We start from the raw sequence: 25,574 nt of genomic DNA on the forward strand, positions 1-25,574 counted from the left end.
TGTGTACAGATTGTGTAATGGAAACTGCAATTATAAGAACCAGAAACGTTTATTTTGATGTTTTTCCAGTCATTCCTTTTTTGGTATTGAGTTCAGGCCTCAGCAGTATAATGTAACATTTAGGAGCAAAGATACAGAAAAGCAATCCAAATGTGGAGGCCAGGATGGCAAATACTTCCACTGCTACTGTGTATTTCCCTGGGGTGCTGTTGTATGCAGGTATGAATGAGATCCAAACAGCAAAAAAGATCAGCATACTGAATGTAATCAACTTGGCCTCGTTAAATGTACCTGGAAGTTTCCGTCCCAAAAAGGCCAGAATGAAGCAAACACAGGACAGGAAACCGATATAACCAAGCACTAAGTAGAATCCCAGAGGCCAGACATCCTTACACTCCAGTATGATCCGTCCACCCTGGTAAGATGTATTTTTAAAAGGGTAAGGGGGCGCTAATGCTAACCAGCTAACGCAGAGTATGGCTTGGCCTGCAGTGCAACTGACAATAAATGCTCTTTGCTGAGGAGGTCCGAATCGTTTGAGGGAACTGGAGCCAGGCATGGTGGAATGGAAAGCCAGTAGCACCACAATGGTTTTGACCAGGATGCAGGAGATGCAAAGGACAAAACTGATGCCAAACGCTGCCTGTCGTGCTTGACAGGACCACATCGAAGGCCGGCCCAGAAATACCAATGAACAGAGAAAGCAGAGTTTCAGTGACAGCAAAAGCAGGAAACTCAGCTCTGAATTGTTGGCTTTGACTATAGGTGTGGATCTGAAAAGGAAAAAGATTACAGAGACAGCAGTTGCTGCAGAAACTCCCAGGAGGGACAGGCTAACAAGGATGACACCCATGACCTCCTGAAAGGAAAGGAATTCCTCTATGCCTGCCACACAAGCCACACGCTCAGCATTGGACCAGAAGTACAGAGGACACCGGATACATTCTGTGGCTCCTGCAAGAAACACACACACATTTCTTTCAAGAATTAATTTGTATTTTTTAAATGCTTCAAAAGAAAGTATTAACTCTGAATCATGGTGCTGTCACTATAAACTACTTACATAAATTGGAATTGTCTGGTTACAGGATGCTTATGCTTAGGACCATAGGAATGATTATACATTTCTCTTCAATACACTTCACTTACTGTAGATGTGCGGATTGTCTGCCACTATACTATAGAAATTATAGCACATTACAATGAGTCTATTATTGTAATCTATTAACCAGGTGCAATTACACACCCTATGACCAATCAGATCGAAGTTTAGGGAAACGGAGTGTGGTATAAAAATTAATACCTTATGTATGTCATATTCATCACCCGGTTTCACAGAGTATTTTAGATATTGCATTAAGAGTATCTTAGAAAAATAAAACAAAATTAAAAGGTAAAGAAAATGAAAGAATTTGGTAAAGTATTAAACGTAATTATTTAAACACTTAGAATTTGTGTTGATAATTTAAATGTTGCTACTATTGTGTTGATACTATAAATATACCTGATATATTGGTGAACTCTCCCTCTGTGCAGGGCAGACAGTCAAAACAGCAGATGGGTTGGCCTGGTCGTGTGGCCTGTCGAGTCCCAGGAGGACAGGGGGCTGTGCACAGAGATGAAGGCACCTGTAGGACAATGCACACTGAAATTAGTACTGAAAGTCCAACTAGTAAGTTACGCAGTGTGAAATAATAATAAAGGCCTGATGCATATTTTTAAGATTTATTAATTGCATAGATATATGCAAATAATTATTAATTGCATATGCCTGTGAGAACTGTACCTGTATGTAAAATTTAGCAAGTATTTAACAAATATTAAACTAAATAGGTTTTTAATATTGTTTACACCTGACTCTGGCCTTCTGTCCACTCTATCAAGTCCATGTCAATATTGAGCTGTTGCCAGTGGGGGGCCGAACCATCATAACTGCCCACTTTCTGAAACCTGATTCCGCCTCGTCCATCTTTTTGCCAGTTTATGATGTCATAGAGAGGAACTGGCTCTCCATTTTCATCAAAATAAACCTTTTCCCCAAACTGGTTTGTGAAGTTCACTCTCTTCAGGTGATCAAGCAACTGTAAATAAAATATATGAATATAATCAATATGGATAGTGCTTACAATTAAAAAAATAGCATCCAATATTATGTATTTTTGCCACATGCAATATTAAGAAAGCAAATTCTGTCGTATCACCTCTCCAGGTGTGAATTCTGCCCCAGTGTTACAGCTTCTCTGGTCAGAGGCCTGTGCTATAAATTTGCATTGAAGGAGGCTGTGCAGAGCATGAGCAATTGCATAAACTGCCTTATAAACATTATATGAAACCCGCACCGGAGTCACACTTGTGTAGCTGCTTTCAACCTGCTCCAGAGTCTCCAAACCAGTACAAAGTGGCCTGTCCAAGCCCTCACTGGTGGCATAACCCAGCCGGCAGTTGAACTGTTCTTCCCAGAACATGTTAGTGAAGGCTGATCCTGGGTTATCTAAGGGACGTACTCTCAGAAGAAACTCAAACAGCCCAGAGATATTTGCACCCCTAAAGGAAAATCCCAGGGTCCCAGTTAACACATGCTGAAACACAGGAGCTGTAAGAACACTGGCAGTTACCCAGGCTTCACTTGCAACCCACTGCCAGCCTGTCAGATTTCTCAATGCCACCTCTGATAGGAGCTCAAGAAGTTGACCTTCTGTGGCAAAAACCACAATAACTCGGGCTGTGGAGGCCTTTAGGGCATCAATTATGGAACTGATCTGTTTTGGCGTGGGTGCTTTGGGAATGGTGCGGTGAAAAGCCACGCAACCACCCCATGCTTCCAGCTGCTCAGTAAAGGCTTGGATACCATAACGGCTATAGTCATCCTCTGTGCCAATTGTGCCCACCCAGCGCCAGTTAAAATGGGCCATCAACTGCACCAGAGCCTGTACCTGGAAAACATCACTGGGGACAGTGCGGAGGAAAGTTGGGTACACTTTCTTATCAGTCAGACATGTGCAAGTTGCAAAGTAGCTGATCTGGAAACAGTTAAATAGAGAGAGGGAATGAGAGACACAGATAAAGTTTCTCATTAATTTACAAAAATGTATTTTTTCAGTTCATTTCTGTACAACTATGTGAGCATACCAAACAATTTGTGATTAAACATTATTTTACATTCTGTAAGATAAAGTAAGACCTAACTCTTTACTCCTATAAGTCAAAGCAAATGAAAGAACAATTCTATATTTTTTGATTGGGTTAGGACTATGATAATTGATATAATAGATCAGATAGGGCCTTTACAGATGAACATGTGTAGGAGATGTAAATTATAGTTAAATGATATGTAAACATCACATTAATTTAGCTTTAATAAGCAAATCATTCAGTGAGAGTTATTAACTAGGTGTCATCATTATTTCTAACAGTGTTCTAAGATAATCATATACTGGGCCTGATAATAATAATAATAATAATAATAATAATAATAATAATAATAATAATAATAATAATAATAATAATGTACCCTTACTGATTGTGTGTAAAACAATTAGGCATCTAGTTTAAGGATTATACACCAAAACATCAAAACAAAAGTATTATATCATTGCACATTGAAAGAATTATGAAATCTAGCAAAATAGGGAAAAAAGCAGAATTTAAAAAGCAAAAGATAATATATGGTTTAACTTCTGGGTCAACAAGAATAAAAGTTATTAAGACCCAGGTACAACTGTTCCTATTATGGAGATTATTATCTGATGATTAGTGCATGTGCTTTTATTAAATTATACATATTTTTATATTAAATTACAGATTTCAGTTTAATGTCTTTATTTTTCCTATATATGCTCTTTATATTTAATATATTGATATTTTATATGATTTATTTTAATAAATATCCTGCATTAAATTATTCGTATATTATTGTTTATTATTTTAATGCACATGAAACACATTACTGTACATACTGTAAAATCAGTCAGTTAATTTTCCATGGTGCTGCACTGTGTATCAAAACTGAAGGTACAGACAGGCACTGGGGTTGTGAGGGAATTACAATAAGAGGAAAATAAAACATTTTTTAAGATAACAAAGAAAGAGTTGAGTGAATACACTTTTGTCAAATTTTGATTTAACATTCCAATGTTTGCTTTTTTACGTCACTCTCAGCATCTTTTATTTCAAGCTTACCATAGGGATCTGAAAAGGCCCAAATGTTTGGGCTACAGCTCGGGATGGTGAAGATGATGCTAGGCCTATGATTGCTGGAACAGGAGCTTTAGAGAGGCAAAGAACATTCCTGGCTGCAGAGCTCTCTTGCTGAACTGTAGAAGATCCATTAACCAGAGAGAATGCACTCTGTAGACTAGTGTGGACATGATCACAGCTGTCCAGAATCCGATAACCCAGCTTCATACCTGGCAAAAGCCTGGGGTTCCTGTTTATCTCCTCAATAGCAAACACCATGGTCTGGACCCAGCGGAAAGCCCTCAGGTCAAATCTGAAATGACAGATGTACATAGTTGTGTAAGAAAGAAATAAAAACAATCTGAAAATGTAATGAAATAAAAACATAATTAGGATTAAAAAAAAAATCAATGTTTCATACCATATAGAACTGCATAGACTTACTTTTACCTATTATCAGTTTATCTGTGAATTTTCCATTTAAAAATTTAGCACTGTGTTTTAAAAGGAGACAGAACCAGAACCATAAATTGCTTAGTGACTAATACAAGAATTCTGTTCTGGAGCTCTCATGTTGTCTCATATGTGGAAGTCTCACTTCCAAAGTCTGTTCACTATTAGAACAAGCCACTCACCCACTACACCTCTGAACCTGTGGTCGGTCTGTCAAAACATAATCAGGTTCTGGAGCTATGTAATGCAGGGGGAAGAGCCCTCCAAGAAGAACATCTCCATCCATCTCCAGCACATGAGAATCAAACTCCCCTATTCTCTGACAGCCACTGCTTGACTCTGAGGACTGAACCTTGGGCCAGAGGAGCAGAAATATAGCCAACAGTGCCAGCTCACCCACTGGCATATTCCCAAGCGTCACAGAGGCTCCTGGGTGAATTCATGTGCAGTGGATTTTCCTGCTATAGTGTCTGGCAGAGTGGTGGACTCTGCTTTATAAATGGACATATGTCACCTGTTTTCGTACATGACTGACATCTACACAGACCAATCAGGAGGAAGGAAATGATGCAAGGAATAAAACAATGACTTGAGCATAGAGCAGCTCTGCTTAGCTGTGTCTTCTGAATGAGCACTGTGCTACGTCCAAACTAATGTATGCACTATGTATAATCCTTTCCTCTTTTTTATTTGTTTTAATTTTATTTTAAATTAATTTTAAAAGTTTTAAATTCCTTGTTTAATTGTTGTGATTATTGTTTTCATGATTATTTTACTTTCTTATATGTAAAGCACTTTTTTAAATTACCATTGTGTATGAAATGTGCTATATAAATAATCTTGCCTTGCCTGGCCTAGAAAAGACTTAACTATTACGGAAAGTGTTAAATGAAGTAAGGAAGGAAGGAAGGAAGGAAGGAAGCAGAGAAGGAAAGAAGGAAAGAAAGAAGTCACTTGTTTAGATTAGAACTGCACTTGTTTAGATTAGAAATGTAATTGTATAAAATACACATACTGTAATAGCGGACACAATGTGTGTGTGTGTGTGTGTGTAATTGTGTGTGTAATTGTGTGTGTTCAGATACATGGAGCAGTAAGTGTTAGACAGGTCCAATATTGCCATCTGCAGGATCTGATGGAATTTACAGTTATCTGACTGTTGAAATTTTGAGACATGATGATGTGTGACATGACATTCTATAGTAAAGGCCCAGGACAGGTGGAAAATAAAAAACGTTTCCTGGTCAAATCTAGAATTTAGTTTGTATGTTTGTTTGTTTGTTAGTTTTTTATTAATCATTTTATGGCATGTCAATATCTTTGGCCTTATGTGGCCCTTTCCACCTCTACAAACTTTAGAGGCAGTAAGTACTTACCATTTTATGTTCTGGATTGAGGTCCAAATTGACTATGCCAAAACTGTTGCTCTTTCAAATCTTATTCATTGTTCATTAAAATTCAGTATAACTGTATTACATTACACACATGTCGTCTCCCTTTTTCATATGGCCAAGTAAAAACATGAAGCCATTTCCACAGAGGCCCATGTGACCTCAGCAGGTATATAAAACTCAGCCATATATAAACCAAAGAAAGAGAAGGAAAGATAGAGAAGCACAGAGAAAGAAATATGTGGCCTGATTTATGTCTGTATCTGTGCTTAGCCTCATTATTGTCCCCGTCCTACTCCACCTCTTCAGCCACTGGCTTGGACATACCCTCAGGATACTGTCAGCTCCGGGGCCAATTCAGGCTAAATGGGATGCACCAGGATGGAGACCTTATTTTAGGAGGTCTGTTTGAAGTCCACTTTCTAACTGTGTTTCCAGAGTTGAGCTTCACGAGTGAGCCGGAGCAACCCTATTGTAAACAGTGAGTGGATTCAGAAAAGGATAATACAAAGAAAAGTGCAAATGGGTGTAACAAAAACCAAAGCTAAACGATTTAATTTATTAAGTGACTTAATTAACGAACATGATCTGTTGGAATTACGGACATGTTGCTAAAGGCAATTGCATGTTCTTGCATTATATGACTGAATGTGTATATTTCTAAGAAGCATATTTTTGTGTCACAAAGCAAGATTACATAATTGAATCAATACACCTATTATTACCTTTTTCACTCATATGATTTATTTCTTTGTGTGTGATATTGATGCAGGTTTGACATGGCAAGCTTCCAGCAGGCAATGACTATGGTTTTTGCTATTGACGAGATCAATAGAAATCCCAACCTGCTTCCTAACATCACACTGGGCTACCATCTGTATGATAACTGTGTGAAGCTTGCTGTGGCATTTCGGGCAGCCACAGCCCTGATCAGTGGAACTGATGAAATTGCCTCTGGACTGCATTGCACCAGTTCTCCCCCGGTGATTGGGATAGTGGGGGACCCGGGTTCCACTCATTCTATTGCTATCTCTAGTGTGCTGGGGTTGTTTCGAGTGCCTATGGTACAGAGTCAGGGGAAGACCAGTTTGCTTTTAAAGAATTGAGGAAAAATGTAGCCTGACTGCAAATCTATAATGTTATTATTTTTGTTCTACTTATGTGGCAATAGATTAATTCTAATTATTAAGAATGGCTTTTTCCTTTCTATATCTCCCATTTATGCTTTTTTTTTTTTTTTTTTTTTTTTGAACATTCCTTTTCTCTTACTTCCTCTCCTGTTCTTTCTCACTTTTCATCAGGTGAGCTACTTTGCCACTTGCTCCTGTCTCACTGATCGGCATCAGTTCCCCTCCTTTTTCAGGACAATTCCAAGTGACGCTTTCCAGGTTCGTGCCATTGTCCAGATCCTTAAACGTTTTGGTTGGACCTGGGTGGGCCTGGTGTACAGCAATGATGACTATGGTATCCATGCTGCCAATGCCTTCCACCAGGATGTTCAGGAACAGCTAGGTGGCTGTGTGGCATTTTCTGAGATGCTGCCAAGGGACAACAACCGCAGAGATGTGGAGCGCATTGTCAAAGTGATCAAATCCTCCACAGCCAAGGTGGTGGTGGTGATTTCTACTGAGGCTTACTTGTTGCCACTAATGGATGAAGTGGCTCTGAGAAATGTAACAGGAAAGCAATGGATAGCTAGTGAAGCCTGGGCTACTTCACCCGTCTTCCTCACACCTCACCTGTTACCATTCCTTGGAGGAACTCTAGGCATTGCCATTCGTCGTGGAGAGATTGCAGGGCTCCGGGACTTTCTACTACGTCTGCACCTTGACATGCAGCCTGCAAACAACATGGTCCGGATCTTCTGGGAGGAGATGTTTGAATGTAGGTTTGATTCAGATGGAATGCAGGCTGCCAGGGACGATGAGAAAATGTTGTGCACAGGGAATGAAGATCTGAGCAGCACAAATACAGCATACAGTGATATGTCTGAACTAAGGGCTTCTTATAATGTATATAAAGCAGTTTATGCATTAGCTCATGCCCTTCATGACCTGACACAGTGTGAGGAGGGCAAAGGGCCCTTTCATGATCAAAGCTGTGCCAAAATATCTACCCTGCAGCCTTGGCAGGTGAAACTGACAAATACACACATGCTTATTGAAGAACTGCAAAAATGTTGCCAACAACATGATGCAGGGAGAATATACAGTATGCCTACATAGTTTTATGTGTATAGGTCACAGTGATTAATTACAGATTATTTCTGTATTCACCCTGTATTTGAATTGTTTTAACTATTTAAACCCTAAACTGGTACAAATCTAAGAAAAATGTATGTAAAGAAATCTTACAGATGCAAAATAACTTAATGTTTATTCATGTGATTCTCTATGTGATTCCATTAGATTGTGGAGCATTGTCCTAAAATAAGTTTATATTGTAGGTAAAATGTTAATACCAATCAAAGACATGTTTAACATTTGTCTTTTCTGCTTATCGCTGATAAAGGTTGTCCATTACCTACAGAGAGTTAATTTCACCACTGGCTTTGGGGACCATGTATCATTTGATAAGAATGGTGATCCTTTGGCTATTTATGATGTCATGAACTGGCACCCAAACCAGGATGGATCAATTAGGGTCCACACAGTTGGTGTGGTGGATGAAGCTGCACAGACAGACCATGTGCTAACACTGAATGAGCATGCATTGTTCTGGAATTTTGAGACAAAGAAAGTAAACAAACACATACATAAAAATCACTGACAGCTTATAACATTATAGAACAGGCTTAATGTTAAACTACACATGAAACAGTGGCAGTTTCTCATTATTTTTATGTACTGCTGTATCTGGATTCTCCATTTCATAGCCACCGAGGTCTGTTTGCAGTGAAAGCTGCCCCCTGGGCACCAGAAGAGCGAGACAGAAGGGCATGCCAATCTGCTGCTTTGACTGTCTCCCCTGTGCTGATGGAGAAATAAGTAACACAACAGGTAAGTAATCATAACCTTTATTTCCTGTAAATAATAGAGCATAACGTTAAAAGGTTTAGGGACTGTTTTTTTTTTTATCTTTCGCACTAAGATTCAAATGAATGCATTGTGTGCCCTGATGAGTTCTGGTCCAGCCCAGAGAAGGACCGTTGTGTCCCTAAGGAAGTGGAGTTCCTGTCCTATGAAGAACCACTAGGCATCTCCTTAACAACAGCTTCCCTGTTTGGCACCTGCTTCTGTACTGGGGTTCTGGGCGTGTTTGTGCACCACCGTCACACTCCTGTGGTCCGTGCAAACAACTCTGAGCTGAGTTTCCTGCTGCTCCTGTCACTCAAATCATGCTTCCTGTGTGTGCTGCTGTTCATTGGCCAGCCTCAATTGTGGACATGCCAACTGAGGCATGTGGCATTTGGTATCAGCTTTGTATTGAGCATCTCCAGCATCCTGGTCAAAACCATGGTGGTTGTGGCTGTGTTTAAGTCCTCTAAGCCAGAAGGCCAAAATGCAATGAAGTGGTTCGGGGTGGCCCAACAGCGAGGTACAGTTCTGGTCCTCACAGCCCTCCAGGTGGTTATATGTACAGTCTGGTTGGCTACAGCATCTCCTACACCCCACAAAAACACTCGCTACATCAGTTCAAAAATAGTCTTTGAATGTGCTGTGGGTTCTGTGATGGGGTTTGCAACTCTGTTAGGCTACATTGGCCTGCTGGCTGCTGTAAGCTTTCTTCTGGCCTTCTTAGCGAGGAACCTGCCAGATAACTTTAACGAGGCCAAATTCATCACCTTTAGCATGCTGATATTTTGTGCCGTGTGGATCACCTTTGTGCCTGCGTACGTCAGCTCTCCAGGGAAGTACTCTGTGGCTGTAGAGGTCTTTGCTATTTTGGCATCTAGTTTTGGGCTACTGGTAGCAATATTTGCTCCAAAGTGCTACATTATACTCTTACACCCTGAGCGGAACACCAAAAAGGCCATCATGGGTCGAGCACCACAAAACAAATAGCTACAAAAGACTATTTGTTTACGAATTCTACATTATTGAATTGTATGCTTAATAATATGTTTAAATAAAGATTCACAAATCTCAAATTTTCACCCATGAGCTTGATTGAGCTTCACCCATGAGCCCATGAGTCTTTTGAGGTTCACAGAAGAATAAATGAATGCACACATAATTCAGAAAATGATTGTATTTTTTCACTTATTAGGAACAACAAAGTGTTAGCCAAAATGTAAAGTACAAGCAATTTACTTCTACAATTAAATCTTAAGTTTTGGTAATTGGTATTAGCTTTGTACTGACCATCTCAATATAAATTTTCATCGGTGAAAAACATTTCATTTCATTTATTTTCTGAGGTGAAAAACAGGTAACAGCAAATTTAGCATCTACATACAGTAAGCACTGGAATGTTTTCACATTTAGACACATATGATGCAAAACAATAATTCTAAACATCGTCCATGAGTGGCCAAAATATTTAACTGTGAAATAGTTAATAAATTGAAGCTGTTCAGCAAAATATGATTATAATGTATTATGTATAGTTGCTTAAACAACCCCCGCGACCCGGCCCCGGATAAGCGGTAGAAGATGGATGGATGGATGGATGCTTAAACAACCAAACAAAGGAAGGTTTATTATAATATTACCTTTTTAAAGTCTTCTTGAGTGATATTTCCATATACATTAAAAAATCTGAACTCTTTTCTGTGAGTCAGCCACATACATGGATTTGGTTTCAAGAGTTCTAATGGTGCAAATGGCAAAGCATACAAATCCAAATGCCAAAGCTAGCAGAGTTTAGAGGATCAATAAATGGCTTTTAACAGACATAGCAAACTTGAAACAAATAACAAGAACATAAAAATGCTATAATTGCTTTTTATTTTAATCAAAAATCAAATGTGTGAATTTGCAAGAAATAAATGAATTACTTCAGAATTTGTGGTTCCCTTTCAAGGGAACTCGATGCTGCATCAGGGTTAATGGACGCCTCGCTTTCGGGCTAAGGAGCGGCCTTGAATGGCCGTCCTGCCCAGGGTCTATGGGAGGGCCCCTATCTCTCATGGCACATAAATTGCCTGGAGATGAGGGCTGTGTTTCTAGCATTGAAACACTTTCTCCCACAATCTCAGGGGCTGCCATGTCTTAGTAAGGACAGACAGCACAGCGGTGGTGTCCTATATCAATCAACACGGCGGTCTGAGTTCACACCTTCTGTTCAGGATGGCGCAGCAGATTCTGCTCTGTGCAGAGAGCAGGTTGCTTTTGCTGAGAGCGTTTTTCATTCTGGGGCATATAAATCGGGATTTAGACTTCCTGTTGAGGCAGGTGCTGAGGCTCAGGGAGTGGCGTCTCCAACCACACGTGGTGGAGTGAATTTGGCAGATTTCTGGCCAGGTGGAAGTGGATCTGTTTGCCTCCAAGGAGTCGATTCACCGTACGCTTTGGTTTTCCCTCTCTGATCCGGCCCCTTTGGGCCTGGATGCCTTGGTATGGATGTGGCCGAGGCTTCGTTTGTACGCCTTCCCCCTGGTAGCTCTGAGTGCACCAAAACCAAGTCAACCTTCTCCTAGTTGCCCCTCGGCCCTCTTGAGTTTGGTTCGCAGACCTGGTCTCCCTTCTGAACGGCACTCCATGGGAGGTTCCTGTCAGAAAGGATCTCCTCTCTCAAGTGCAGGGGGCAATCCTACACCCCCGCCCCGAGATGTGGAAACTTTGGGTCTGGCCCCTGAGGGGACCAATTCCTAAAGGCAGGCCTCTCATCTGAGATGACAGAGACTCTACTAAATGCTAGGGCTCCCTCCACTAGGAAGCTGTATGCTCTGAAGTGGAGGCTTTTTTGCCTCTGATGCGGTGAATACTGTCAGGATCCAGTTCACTGCCCAGTCGGTACAGTGCTGCAGTTCCTGCAGTCTTGCTTTTCTCGGGGCCTGTCCCTGTCTACTTTAAAGTTTACTTTAAAGTACTTTACACTGCAAAACATGAACCTGTCCTTGGGGCCTCCTTGCGTAGGCAGCCTCTGGTCTCTAGCTTTCTGTGTGGTGTCAGGTGGCTGAGGCGTTCCTTTACACTGCGCCTTCCTTCCTGGCACCTCTCTGTGGTCCTGGAGGGGCTGCTGGAAGCCCCCTTTGAGCCCATGGAGTCAGACCCTGAGAAGTTTCTGACCCTGAAGTTGGCTCTACTCCTAGCCTTGGCCTCTCTCAAAAGAGTAGGTGGTTGTCGATCGCCTCCGCCTGCCTAGAATTTCCCCTGCCATGTCAGGGCTCAGGGCATCAGGACTTACTCTACTAGGGGTATTGCCACGTCCAGTGCCTTAGCCAGTGGTGTCTCCCTTGAATATATTTGTGCTGCAGCAGGTTGGTCCTCTCCACACACCTTTATCAGGTTCTATAACCTGGACCTGGACCCCACTCCAGGGTCCCAGGTCCTGCAGGGCCATTGATGGTCTGTTCCCAGTCTGCTCGTGCTCTCTCATGGCCTCTGGCACAGGCATCGACCGGTGTACAGTCAACAGTCATGTAACCCTGTTCCCTGAGAAGGGAACGAGACGCTGCTTCGCTGGCCACACCCCGGGCATCCTCTCGTGCTTCCTTCAGACAAATAGAAGCTGGAGTAATGTGATATAGATGCCCTTATATAGACATACTGGCACTTAATCACTTCTTCACGTGTCCTTCCCGAGCCATTAAATTGGCATGTGTGCACACAGCACTTCAGACACAAATTCCTCGCAGAAACATTCCCGTAGCGTCAGCCCTGACGCAGCATCTCGTTCCCTTCTCAGGGAACCGGGTTACATACGTAACCTGGTGTAGTTATATCTTTTCACTGAATCTGTTGACACTCCCTCTGATAAAATTATCTCTTTCTGAAAAAATGGACACTTCCCTAACTTAGATTTCATACGTCATGCTCCTGACTCAATAATATCATCAATAAATTGCAGTAATGACTGGATATGTTTCTTTTGCCTTGTATAAAGGAATGACTGGATACACTAACCGGGACCTGCTGGCATGCAAAAATGTACTTAGTTAGTAACTATAATCCACCTTTTACACAACATTCAACTTTTTTAATTGAATTGAACTGAATTGAATTAAATCAAATTGAATTATTCAGTTGTAAATGGATGTCTTCTGGTTTATTTCCGAAATGGCTAGTGATCAGCAGTTACCCATACCAATATTTTGGGATTTCCTTCAATGCTAGGACTGTATTTGAGTGCATTCTGGGTCTTAGAATTCAGTTGCAGTTAGTCTATGTACTGTACATGTGCAGACCATGATTCTTTTATTAAACTATAACATTCAGTGAAGCAAGATAACTTGAATAGAAACTTGAAAACACCCCTAAGAAACTTCCAGGCCACCAGTGCCCATAGGCAAAACAAGTTACACCAACCACGGAGGCCTAATTCTTTCAGATAAACGCTGCTCGGATTGGAAAGCCACACCTCCTTTTTTTGAGCAGCCCATAAGCGTAATTTTTCCATAGAGAATTTTCTTTAAATCTGTATAAATACCAGGAATCTTAATAAACCAGCCAAAACATCAGACCAGACATACTCCCTTGTTATTTATCACTATTCTTAATCTGAATAGGTTATGGAGTCTGTCTTTACTCTTTTGCACGTGGTAATGGCCATTATTAATTTTTCCAGAGCAAATGGGACTGCTTGTAGCCTACAAGGACAGCCTGCAAACCCACAGATATGGAAAGATGGTGATATAATTGTTGGAGGGGCTTTCCCTTTACATAGTAGTTGGGAGACCATTGACTTATCCTATGTGTTCAAGCCACCTCCAGTGAAGTGCACGAGGTAAGCAGAATAGAAAAAAATATATAAATTAGTAAACGGTAAAATAAAATCAAGCTGAAAAGTTATTTATGTAACTGCTTAAAAGTCTAATCTTTACATTGTTTCTCTTACTTTCCTAACCAGCCTTGATTTGAGAGCACTCCAGCTTTCCCAGACTTTGATCTTTGCAGTAGAAGAGATAAATAACAGTTCTTCTTTACTGCCAGGTGTCTCTCTGGGATACAAGATCTATGATACATGTAGTTTTGCTGCACAGGGGATAAGAATGGCCATGGCACTTATTAATGGAAATGAGAACTCAATTTCAAATGAACCCTGTACAAAGCCAGCACAGGTCCAAGCTATAATAGGTGAAACATACTCATCAGTGTCCATGGCTATCGCGAACAGTATTGGACCATTCAGTGTCCCTATTGTAAGTATTTTGTCGTTAAATCAAATAATCAAATAATCAAAAAGTAGAACAGAAATGTGCATCTGTCATTCTGAGTAATTTTGTGTTTAAACATGATGCACAAAAATGACTCGTGTATGTGATTTTTATTTTAGATCAGTCATTATGCCACTTGTGAATGTCTCAGTGACAAAAGGAAATATCCCTCATTTTTGCGCACTATTCCCAGTGATTATTACCAGAGCAGAGCACTAGCAGAGCTGGTCAAGCACTTTGGCTGGACCTGGGTGGGAGCAATAAGAAGAGATGATGATTATGGTAACAACGGTATGGCTGCATTTACTGAAATTGCAGTGAAGTTAGGCATCTGCTTAGAATATTCCCTTCCATATTTTAGAACATACTCAAAAGAAAGAGTGTTGAGAATCATTGACCAGATTAAAATCTCAACTTCTCGTGTGATTGTTGGATTTCTTGACACCTGGGATTTGGAGGATCTCTTGCATGTATTTTTTGAACACAATATCACTGGATATCAGTGGGTGGGAACAGAGGCCTGGATCTTTTACCCAGAGCTAGCCAGTTTGGACAAGCACAATATACTGCAAGGAGCTATAGGACTATCAATCCCCAAAGCAAAGGTGACAGGTCTGCAGGACTTCATTCTAGATGTAAAACCACTGAAAACTGTAGGCAGTGCAATTTTCCCTGAATTGTGGAAGGCTTTGTTTGACTGTGAATACACAATGCAGAATGATTCAAGAGGCTTGCCAGTGTGCACAGGAGAAGAGAAGCTGTCTGAAGTTACAAACACATTCACTGATATGTCACCAATGCCCATTTTTAGTAATGTGTATAAAGGAGTTTATGCTATTGGCCATACGCTGCACAACCTTCTTGGCTGCCATGAAACATGTCCTACAAAGGAACAGCCTGGTCCTGTCACAGTGAGTTAATAAACAATGTTTATTACAATAGACCAGGCATGTAGCATGTCACATCTAATGTCTCATATGTCACATGTCTCTCTCTCTCTCTGTGTGTGTTTGTGTGTATTTTTGACAGTTTTTACAACACCTCAGAAATGTATATTTCAAAACCAAAGAAGGAGAAGATGTTTATTTTGACAAAAATGGTGACCCTCCTGCAAAATATGAGATAATAAACTGGCAAACCAATGACAAAAATCAGCATGAATTTAGAACTGTTGGACTGTATGACCACACATTACCTAGTCATGAACAATTAGCAATAAACCTGACCTCTATAGTGTGGGCACAAAATGCCCGTCAGGTAAGAGAATGGAAAATTTTTCTTTATCCTTATGACATTGTCATTTGTTTGGAAAATATTTAATTATTAAAATAATACATATGTATATATTCGAACTCACAGGTACCTGTATCTGTATGTAGTGTGAACTGCCCTCCTGGTACAAGGAAGGCTGTGCAGAAAGGAAAGCCTATATGTTGCTTTGATTGCATACCATGTGCCGATGGGGAAATCAGTAAAATGGCAGGTATAATAATACCCAGAAAGAATCAAGAATAATTTTTAGAATCATGTATTTCATGACATATACTGTACATGTGATTCTCTAAATCATGTCTAGGAAGGTTTAATAAGCTTTTGCATTGTCACTGAATCCTACTGATTATTTTCCCTGTGCATCTTATGTGGTGTTTATTGTATATTTCTCTTTAAAATCTTTGCCAGATTCTACTGAATGTGAACAGTGCTCCCAAGAATACTGGTCAAATTCACAGAAAGATGAATGTGTAAAGAAGGAAGTTGAATATTTGTCCTATGAAGAAACGATGGGAATTTTGCTAACAGCTGTTTCTATTATTGGTGCTTTTATAACGATGGTAATATCAGTAATATTCTTTAGACATAAAAATACCCCAATAGTCAAAGCCAACAACTCTGAGCTGAGCTTCCTGCTGCTCTTCTCTCTGACTCTGTGTTTCCTCTGTTCACTTACTTTCATTGGTCAGCCCTCTCAGTGGTCCTGTATGCTGCAACACACAGCCTTTGGGATCACCTTCGTCCTCTGCATCTCCTGTGTTCTGGGAAAAACATTAGTGGTGTTAATGGCCTTCAGGGCTACACTTCCAGGAAGTAATGCCATGAAATGGTTTGGGCCTCCACAACAGAGACTCAGTGTACTTGCCTTCACTTTCATACAGATTCTTATTTGTGTGCTTTGGATATCAATATCCCCTCCTTTCCCCTTTAAAAATCTAAAGAGCTACAAAGAAAAAATTATTCTAGAATGTAATCTGGGTTCTATCATAGGTTTCTGGGCTGTGCTGGGTTATATTGGATTTTTGGCTCTTTTGTGTTTTATCTTGGCTTTTCTGGCCCGGAAGTTGCCTGACAATTTCAATGAAGCTAAATTCATCACATTCAGCATGCTCATATTCTGTGCAGTTTGGATCACATTTATTCCTGCTTATGTCAGCTCTTCTGGAAAATTCACTGTAGCTGTGGAGATATTTGCCATTTTAGCATCAAGCTTTGGGTTACTTTTTTGTATATTTCTTCCAAAGTGTTATATCATCATAATGAAACCAGAAAAGAATACCAAAAAGCAAATGATGAGTAAAGCACCTGCGAAGTGAGCTAATAACCTAATTATCAATAAAAAGGTCAGGTCCTGCTTGTAAGCATTTGTAATTCAATAATTAAAAAAAAAAGAATTTACATTATTGTGTCTTTGAGCTTCTATGTATTTGTAGTTTATTGCTAAACATTAGATTGCAGCTGTCATAGATTATTCTTGTTGATATCAAATTATTTGTGATAAGAAAACAATAAAAAAGTTTTTACTATATTGTAATGCAGTCGTAGTAAATCTTTCCTTCCAACAATGTCAGTTATAGGGAATTCATCACAGGCAATTTAATGCATTAATGCATTTTATTGGATAGTGCCACAATTTTGTTGACTATTATGAAAGACAAATTAAAATTCACATTTATTTGTATAGCGCTTTTAACAATGGATATTGTCTCAAAGCAGCTTTACAGAACATAACCAAAAACCAAAAAGTGTGTGATTATAATATACCATCCAACAATTGTCCCAAGACCCAAATCCCAAGTCCATGTGGTAATTTTAATGGAGAGCCAAAAGTGTGAGAAACCAAGGTCGGTGGGCTCCCTCCAACTGCCCAATGACTGCATCAATGAGTTAATGGCAAGAGTCACATCCCATACCAAGAACATTTAACACTTGTACACTAAATAAATACAGGTCATTAATGAATACATTTCAGTACATTACAGGGGCCCTTAAACAGATACATATGTGCAATCTACCTCTTCCACATCTGTGGGCTTTTTCTTCGTGAAAGAAGAAATGCCATGCATCAATTATTGTATTTTGGCCCAAAATTTAAAACACCTCCCATCAACCCACTGGTGGCATAACCCAGCCGGCAGTTGAACTGTTCTTCCCAGAACATGTTAGTGAAGGCTGATCCTGGGTTATCTGAGAAACTCAAACATCCCAGAGATATTTGCACCCCTAATGGAAAACCCCAGGGTCCCAGTTAACACGTGCTGAAACACAGGAGCTGTAAGAACACTGGCAGCTACCCAGGCTTCACTTGCAACCCACTGCCAGCCTGTCAGGTTTCTCAATGCCATCTCTGCCATTCTCAATGCCATCTCTGAAAAGAGCTCTAGAAGTTGAACTTCGGAGGCAAATATCACAATAACTCGGGCTGTGGAGGCCTTCAGGGCATCGATAATGGAACTGATCTGTTTTGGCGTGGGTGCTTCGGCAATAGTGCGGTGAAAATCAACACAACCACCCCATGCTTCCAGCTGCTCAGTAAAGGCTTGGATACCATAACGGCTATAGTCATCCTCTGTGCCAATTGTGCCCACCCAGCGCCAGTTAAAATGGGCCATCAACTGCACCAAAGCCTGTACCTGGAAAACATCACTGGGGACAGTGCGGAGGAAAGTTGGGTACACTTTCTTATCAGTCAGACATGTGCAAGTTGCAAAGTAGCTGATCTGGAAACAGTTAAATAGAGAGAGGGAATAAAAGATTCTTTCAGTCATTATCATAACCAGGAGCCACCGCACATTTTCATTCCAACTAAGCACAATAATGATTCTGACGTTATCATTAGAAGACTTTTGACTGGTAATTCAACAATATTTTAAGTTCATATTTTAAGTACAATAAGACCTATCAATCCACCACTGTAAATCAAAGCAAGTGAAAAAAATGGATTGTGAATTATAGTTTGTGTCTGCATAAGGATAATGGCTATTAAACAGAATTTTAATACACACTTAAACTTTAGCATGGATTAAAGGGGCTTTCCAAAGATACATGTGTAGGAGAAGTAAATTATAGCAAAATAACATGTAGGATTTCACAGTAAATATGTTTTAGTGAAGCAAATCATTTAATGAGGGTCAATTAAGACCAATGTTACCTAATATGTATTTCTCAAAATACTCATATAACGTGGCCTATTATAAAGAAATATTAAAATATTCAACAAACAAACAAACAAAAAATAACAAACATCCTGGCTTTTACTATCATAATTGCTATTTCGTTCATTTAAATTGTTCTGTTCATTGCAACTCACTCTTTTAATATACACCAAGTAGTTCTATCCTCAGTGTCATTACTATGTGTGATTAATAATCATTATTATATTCTAAAAATAAAATATTCAATATATCTGTTAGGACTCGGCCCGGACTTTGGCCACGTGTATCTGTTTACGTTTCTCGTCACGTGTCTGCCCCGCCTTCGTCTGCTCCCCCTTGTCATCACACCTGATCCTTATTGTGTCATCGTCTTTTTGTATTTAACTGTGGTCTACTGTGGTCTATAACCACATCTACTGTGGTTATGCCCTGTTTCTAGTCTGCGTCCTGTTTCGTGTTTTCTGTTATTAAACCCTGTTTATTTATGCTATCCTGCGTTTGGGTCCGCTTCTGATCCGTGTCATTACAGAAGATGCCGCCATATTAGGACCCAGCGGGATAGCAGCAACCTGGACCGGCCGATTGGGAGTATTTTTTTTTTTTTGTTAGGTTTTTTTTTCCCCCCTGGACTTGGCGCGTTTGGTGACATTGGTCCGCATTTTTTCGGTGAGGGACGCCGCCCCGCTTCCGGTTTCTCCGCGGGGGGCGCCGCCTCACTTCCTGGTTGTGGGCCATGTCGCCAGCCCGAGGTTTGTTTTGTTTTTCGGTGTCCTGTGACATCGCCCCGCACCTTCCGGTGGGGGGCGTCGCTTCACATTTGGTTTCTGTGGAGGACGCCGCCCCACTTCCTGTCCACGGGGGGTGTTGCAGGCCCGCATTTTGCCCTGTTTTTTTTGGATTTTTTTTTTTCTGTGGACTTCCCTGTCCTGTGGAGGATTTTTTAATTTTTTTTTTTCCCTCCCGCCCTCCCTCCCTTTCCTAGATTCTGGGGCTGGTTCTGGCCGAGGTGCATCGGGGGTTGTGCTCGGCCCTTCAGCTCGGCTGTGGACGTCGCTCGGCCCTTCAGCTCGGCTGTGGACCCAAAACCTTGGGTCCGCTTCTGTTCCGTGTCATTACAATATCATTACACAGTAAAAGGACAATGGAATCTACAGATTCTCACATTATTACTGCATAATATTGTATTGCAAATACGAAATCTTATTGATTGTAATTATTGTACATACTCCAATATCAAACAATTTGTTTTCCTCAGTATTTCCTCAGTGCCTCACTGTGTAGCACAAATACTAAGGTTGCAATAAAAAGAGAGTAAATTAAATATAACATGGCAGTGTTAGGTTTATTTCCCTCGCTATAGAACAAAGCTCACCATAGGGATCTGAAAAGGCCCAAATGTTTGGGCTACAGCTCGGGATGGTGAAGATGATGCTAGGCCTATGATTGCTGGAACAGGAGCTTTAGAGAGGCAAAGAACATTCCTGGCTGCAGAGCTCTCTTGCTGAACTGTAGAAGATCCATTAACCAGAGAGAATGCACTCTGTAGACTAGTGTGGACATGATCACAGCTGTCCAGAATCCGATAACCCAGCTTCATACCTGGCAAAAGCCTGGGGTTCCTGTTTATCTCCTCAATAGCAAACACCATGGTCTGGACCCAGCGGAAAGCCCTCAGGTCAAATCTGAAACGACAGATATACGTAGTTGTGTAAGAAAGGAAGGAAATAGCCTGGAAAAGAAATACTGAGGTGACAAAACAATTTGGAAAAAACACACCGTAGAGCACAGCATAGACTTGCGATCTATTGTGACTAAAACAGGCATTCTGTACTGGAACCAAACTGTCATGTTCCTTTCATGTGGATGTCTCACTTTCAGATACATGTATTATCACTCACCCACTACACCTCTGAACCTGTGGTCGGTCTGTCAAAACATAATCAGGTTCTGGAGCTATGTAATGCAGGGGGAAGAGCCCTCCAAGAAGACCATCTCCATCCATCTCCAGCACATGAGAATCAAACTCCCCTATTCTCTGACAGCCACTGCTTGACTCTGAGGACTGAACCTCGGGCCAGAGGAGTAAAAATATAGCCAACAGTGCCAGCTCACCCTCACCCAATGGCATATCCCCAAGCATCACAGAGGCTCCTGGGTGAAGTCATGGGCATGCTTAGAGTGTATGACAAACTGGAAGACTCTGTTTTATAAAAGAACTTAAAGTTATGTCATCTGGTTTCATAGGTGACTGACATCAGCACAGGCTAATGAGGAAGGAGGAAGCTTTAAGGGAAGAAAACAATGACCTGAGCACTGAAAAGACTTATTATGTTCTAGAACTTATTCAACCTTGAGCAAGGACCTTATCCCTCAGCTACCCATTTATATAATAAAAGTCACTTTGTATAAGAAAGTGCCACAAATGTAAACAGGAATTGTCAAGTGCCCTGTTTATAATTGATAATGAACCTGTGGAATATTCAAACATATGCAGGGAATTGTGTTAAATTCTGCAATATTAATAAATGCTTGTCCAATATTGCCATCTGCAGGATCTGGTTGAACTTACTTTAATATTGTAGCGGCAAATAGATATGTGACATGACATTTTGAAGTGATATACCTTGACATTCTGTGTCACAAGGCCTCATGGTAAGTGTGACCCTCCACACTGCTAATAGTCAGATAGGAAATTGAGTTTAAGGGTTTTCAGTATGTTGATCTATTTGTTGATGAATACACACATGCATAAATTTCACACATGTTGCAGTGAGAAGAAATATACAGTACACAAGTATAGATTTGCAGTCCCCTACAGTTTATTCTGTAGACTGAAGACATTTAGGATTGAGATCAAAAGATGTATATGAGAATAGAATTTAATTTAATTTTTTATTTTATTTTCTTGTTCTTTTATGTACATGAGTTAAAAGACATAGAACATTTTGGAACAGACCACTCAATTTTAAACAAGAACAAAAAATCGGACTAATTTTTACTTCTTGTTATCAAGGTTTGTCCTGTTTTTATTTTATTTCTGTCCTAAAAAAATCCTATTTTATTCCAACACTAATAAATAGCCTTATGTATGAAACTAATTTGCAATGCTGAAGATTCAGGATTTCTTTTTTCCTTAATCCCTGTATGTGAAGCAATGTTCTAAAAAAATTAGTTTATATTGCAGGAAAAATGTTCTTGTCAATCAAAGGCATTATTAACATGACTTATCTGCCTGTCATATCGTTTCTAATCACTGTAAAGGTTGTCTATTACATTCAGAGAGTTAATTTCACCACTGGCTTTGGGGACCACGTATCCTTTGACAAGAATGGCAATCCTCTGTCTCTCTATGATATCATGAACTGGCAGCCAAACCTAGATGGTTCGATGAGGCTCCACACAGTTGGTGTGGTGGATGAAGCTGCGCACACAGACCGTGTGCTAACACTGAATGAAGATGCATTGTTCTGGAACTTTGCATCTTCATTCAGTGTTAGCACACAGACCGTGTGCTAACACTGAATGAAGATGCATTGTTCTGGAACTTTGAGATAAAGAAAGTAAATATAATCATAAAAATAATAGGAACCATATAATGTGTTAGAAACTTGGTGTATTTGTTAATTACATTTAGAAAACTGCAATGTTTTTTTTTCTTTGTTCATTTATTATTTCTAGTCATTACTTTTTTAAAGTTTGCATTGCTGATTTGATGACTCTCCATTTCATAGCCACCAAGGTCTGTGTGCAGTGAAAGCTGCCCCCTAGGCACCAGAAGAGCGAGACAGAAGGGCATGCCAATCTGCTGCTTTGACTGTCTGCCCTGTGCTGATGGAGAAATAAGTAACACAACAGGTAAGTAATCATGACCTTTATGTCTTGTAAATAATAGAGCATAACGTTAAAAGGTTTAGGGACTGTTTTTTTTTTCTAGGCATCTCCTTAACAACAGCTTCCCTGTTTGGCACCTACTTCTGTACTGGGGTTCTGATTGTGTTTGTGCACCACCGTCACACTCCTGTGGTCCGTGCAAACAACTCTGAGCTGAGTTTCCTGCTGCTCCTGTCACTCAAATCGTGCTTCCTGTGTGTGCTGCTGTTCATTGGCCAGCCTCAATTTTGGACATGCCAACTGAGGCATGTGGCATTTGGTATCAGCTTTGTATTGAGCATCTCCAGCATCCTGGTCAAAACCATGGTGGTTGTGGCTGTGTTTAAGTCTTCTAAGCCAGAAGGCCAAAATGCAATGAAGTGGTTCGGGGTGGCCCAACAGCGAGGTACAGTTCTGGTCCTCACAGCCCTCCAGGTGGTTATATGTATAGTCTGGTTGGCTACAGCATCTCCTACACCCCACAAAAACACTCGCTACATCAGTTCAAAAATAGTCTTTGAATGTGCTGTGGGTTCTGTGATGGGGTTTGCAACTCTGTTAGGCTACATTGGCCTGCTGGCTGCTGTAAGCTTTCTTCTGGCCTTCTTAGCGAGGAACCTGCCAGATAACTTTAACGAGGCCAAATTCATCACCTATAGAATGCTGATATTTTGTGCCGTGTGGATCACCTTTGTGCCTGCGTACGTCAGCTCTCCAGGGAAGTACTCTGTGGCTGTAGAGGTCTTTTCTATTAAAGGCATCTAGTTTTGGGCTACTGGTAGCAATATTTGCTCCAAAGTGCTACATTATACTCTTACACCCTGAGCGGAACACCAAAAAGGCCATCATGGGTCGAGCACCACAAAACAAATAGCTACAAAAGACTATTTGTTTACGAATTCTACATTATTGAATTGTATCCTTAATAATATGTTTAAATAAAGGTTCACAAATCTCAAATTTTCACCCATGAGCTTGATTGAGCTTCACCCATGAGCCCATGAGTCTTTTGAGGTTCACAGAAGAATAAATGAATGCACACATAATTCAGAAAATGATTGTATTTTTTCACTTATTAGGAACAACAAAGTGTTAGCCAAAATGTAAAGTACAAGCAATTTACTACTACAATTAAATCTTAAGTTTTGGTAATTGGTATTAGCTTTGTACTGACCATATCACTATAAATTTTCATCGGTAAAAAACATTAGACATATATGATGCAAAACAATAATTCTAAACATGGTGCAACCCAATTATTGGACTGTATTGTTCGTCCATGAGTGGCCAAAATATTTAACTGTGAAACAGTTAATAAATTGAAGCTGTTCAGCAAAATATGATTATAATATATATTATGTATAGTTGCTTAAACAACCAAACAAAGGAAGGTTTATTATAATATTACCTTTTTAAAGTCTTCTTGAGTGATATTCCCATATACATTAAAAAATCTGAACTCTTTTCTGTGAGTCAGCCACATACATGGATTTGGTTTCAAGAGTTCTAATGGTGCAAATGGCAAAGCATACAAATCCAAATGCCAAAGCTAGCAGTGTTTAGAGGATCAATAAATGGCTTTTAACAGACATAGCAAACTTGAAACTCTACAAATAACAAGAACAGAAAAATGCCATAAATGCTTTTTTATTTTAATCAAAAATTAAATGTGTGAATTTGCAAGAAATAAATGATTTACTTCAGAATATGTGGTTCCCTTTCAAGGGAACTCGACGCTGCATCAGGGTTAATGATTTGGGAATGCTTCTGTGAGGAAGTTGTATCTGAAGCTCTGTGTGCACACACACCAATTTAATGTCTCGGGAAGGACATTACGCACCAGTAAGTCCATATAAGGGCATCTATGTCACATTACTCCAGCTTCTTTGTCTTCAGGAAGCGCTCTGTGTATGTGTGTCAATTGTTTGTCCTGTCTGTCTAGTGCAGGGAGAGAAAAATATATATTTTAGGGAAAGCTAGGCGAGAAAAACAAAAATATTTGCAAGCATTTTAAAAGATGTGTGCATTCGTGCCCCCGCATTATCACGGAGACGACACGCACTCTCTTTGGGTTGTTTGTTTGGGAGAGGAGCATGTGTGCCGGCTGCATGCATTGTGAGGGATTCCCTCTGTGTACTCTCCGATCCCGCCTGGCTATATTTTCAGCTTCGGCTGCACATCCTGGTTCGGGTCCCGCATCTTTGATCATGGGGTTCGCAGGTTGAGTTAGCGGAAGTGAAGCAAGAGACGGGTATTTCCCTTTCTCTTGCCCTCTCCCCTGACTCCGTTCGTTCAGTTTTGGTTTTGGGAGCTCGCCCTGTTTCGGGAGCATGCTGTTTTCGGGTGGGGAAGGGCTTCCCCCTCTGAACCGCCGACGCAATCAGTGGCATTCGAAGAGCTCCTCCAGGTGGTGACACGCGCTGTGTCTAGGTGTCACAGGACTCTTTCGACGGAGGGCCTATGGGAGGGCCCCTACTCTCTCATGGCACATAAATTGCCTGGAGATGAGGGCTGTGTTTCAAGCACTGAAACACTTTCTCCCACAACCTCAGAGGCTGCCATGTCTTAATACGGACAGATAGCACAGCGGTGGTGTCCTATATCAATCAACACTATGGTCTGAGTTCACGCCCCCGTTCAGGATGGCGCAGCAGATTCTGCTCTGTGCAGAGACCAGGTTGCTTTTGCTGAAAGCGTTTTTCATTCTGGGGCATGTAAATCGGGAGGCAGACTTCCTGTCAAGGCAGGTGCTGAGGCTCAGGGAGTGATGTCTCCAACCACACGGCAGATTTCTAGCCAAGCGAAAGTGGATCTGTTTGCCTCCAAGGAGTCACCGTCCGCTGTGGTTTTCCCTCTCTCATCCGGCCCCTTTGGGCCTGGATGCCTTGGTATGGATGTGGCCGAGGCTCAGTTTGTACGCCTTCCCCCTGGTAGCTCTGAGTGCACCAAAACAGAGTCAACCTTCTCCTAGTTGCCCCTCGTTGGCCCTCTTGAGTT

At 40.7% G+C, this 25,574-nt stretch overlaps 3 protein-coding genes and 1 pseudogene across 3 annotated transcripts; 3 read left to right on the top strand and 1 right to left on the bottom strand.

Annotated features, from left to right (window-relative positions):
* Window positions 1-49: 49 nt before the first annotated feature.
* On the bottom strand, window positions 50-4,939 carry LOC132851460 (extracellular calcium-sensing receptor-like). The gene is made up of 6 exons (XM_060878358.1): window positions 4,812-4,939; window positions 4,180-4,489; window positions 2,202-3,020; window positions 1,854-2,081; window positions 1,505-1,628; window positions 50-954 (listed from the first exon to the last, which is right to left on the bottom strand). The coding sequence occupies exons 1-6, from the start codon at window positions 4,913-4,915 to the stop codon at window positions 50-52; spliced, it is 2,490 nt and encodes an 829-aa protein (XP_060734341.1). The 5' UTR covers window positions 4,916-4,939.
* A 946-nt stretch (window positions 4,940-5,885) lies between these two features.
* LOC132851459 (extracellular calcium-sensing receptor-like) lies at window positions 5,886-10,024 on the top strand. Its single transcript, XM_060878357.1, has 7 exons — window positions 5,886-5,923; window positions 6,337-6,501; window positions 6,793-7,084; window positions 7,322-8,152; window positions 8,532-8,759; window positions 8,896-9,019; window positions 9,111-10,024. Exons 2-7 carry the CDS (start codon window positions 6,392-6,394, stop codon window positions 10,022-10,024), a joined length of 2,499 nt encoding a protein of 832 aa, XP_060734340.1. The 5' UTR covers window positions 5,886-5,923; window positions 6,337-6,391.
* A 3,611-nt stretch (window positions 10,025-13,635) lies between these two features.
* Window positions 13,636-16,868, top strand: LOC132851457 (extracellular calcium-sensing receptor-like). The gene is made up of 6 exons (XM_060878356.1): window positions 13,636-13,850; window positions 13,974-14,265; window positions 14,400-15,191; window positions 15,310-15,537; window positions 15,640-15,763; window positions 15,961-16,868. Exons 1-6 carry the CDS (start codon window positions 13,636-13,638, stop codon window positions 16,866-16,868), a joined length of 2,559 nt encoding a protein of 852 aa, XP_060734339.1.
* Window positions 16,869-21,926: 5,058 nt separating this feature from the next.
* On the top strand, window positions 21,927-23,451 carry LOC132851159 (extracellular calcium-sensing receptor-like; annotated as a pseudogene).
* The last annotated feature ends 2,123 nt before the right edge of the window (window positions 23,452-25,574 follow it).

The sequence above is a fragment of the Tachysurus vachellii genome, chromosome 9, assembly GCF_030014155.1.
Source record: "Tachysurus vachellii isolate PV-2020 chromosome 9, HZAU_Pvac_v1, whole genome shotgun sequence".
Lineage (NCBI taxonomy): Eukaryota > Metazoa > Chordata > Actinopteri > Siluriformes > Bagridae > Tachysurus > Tachysurus vachellii.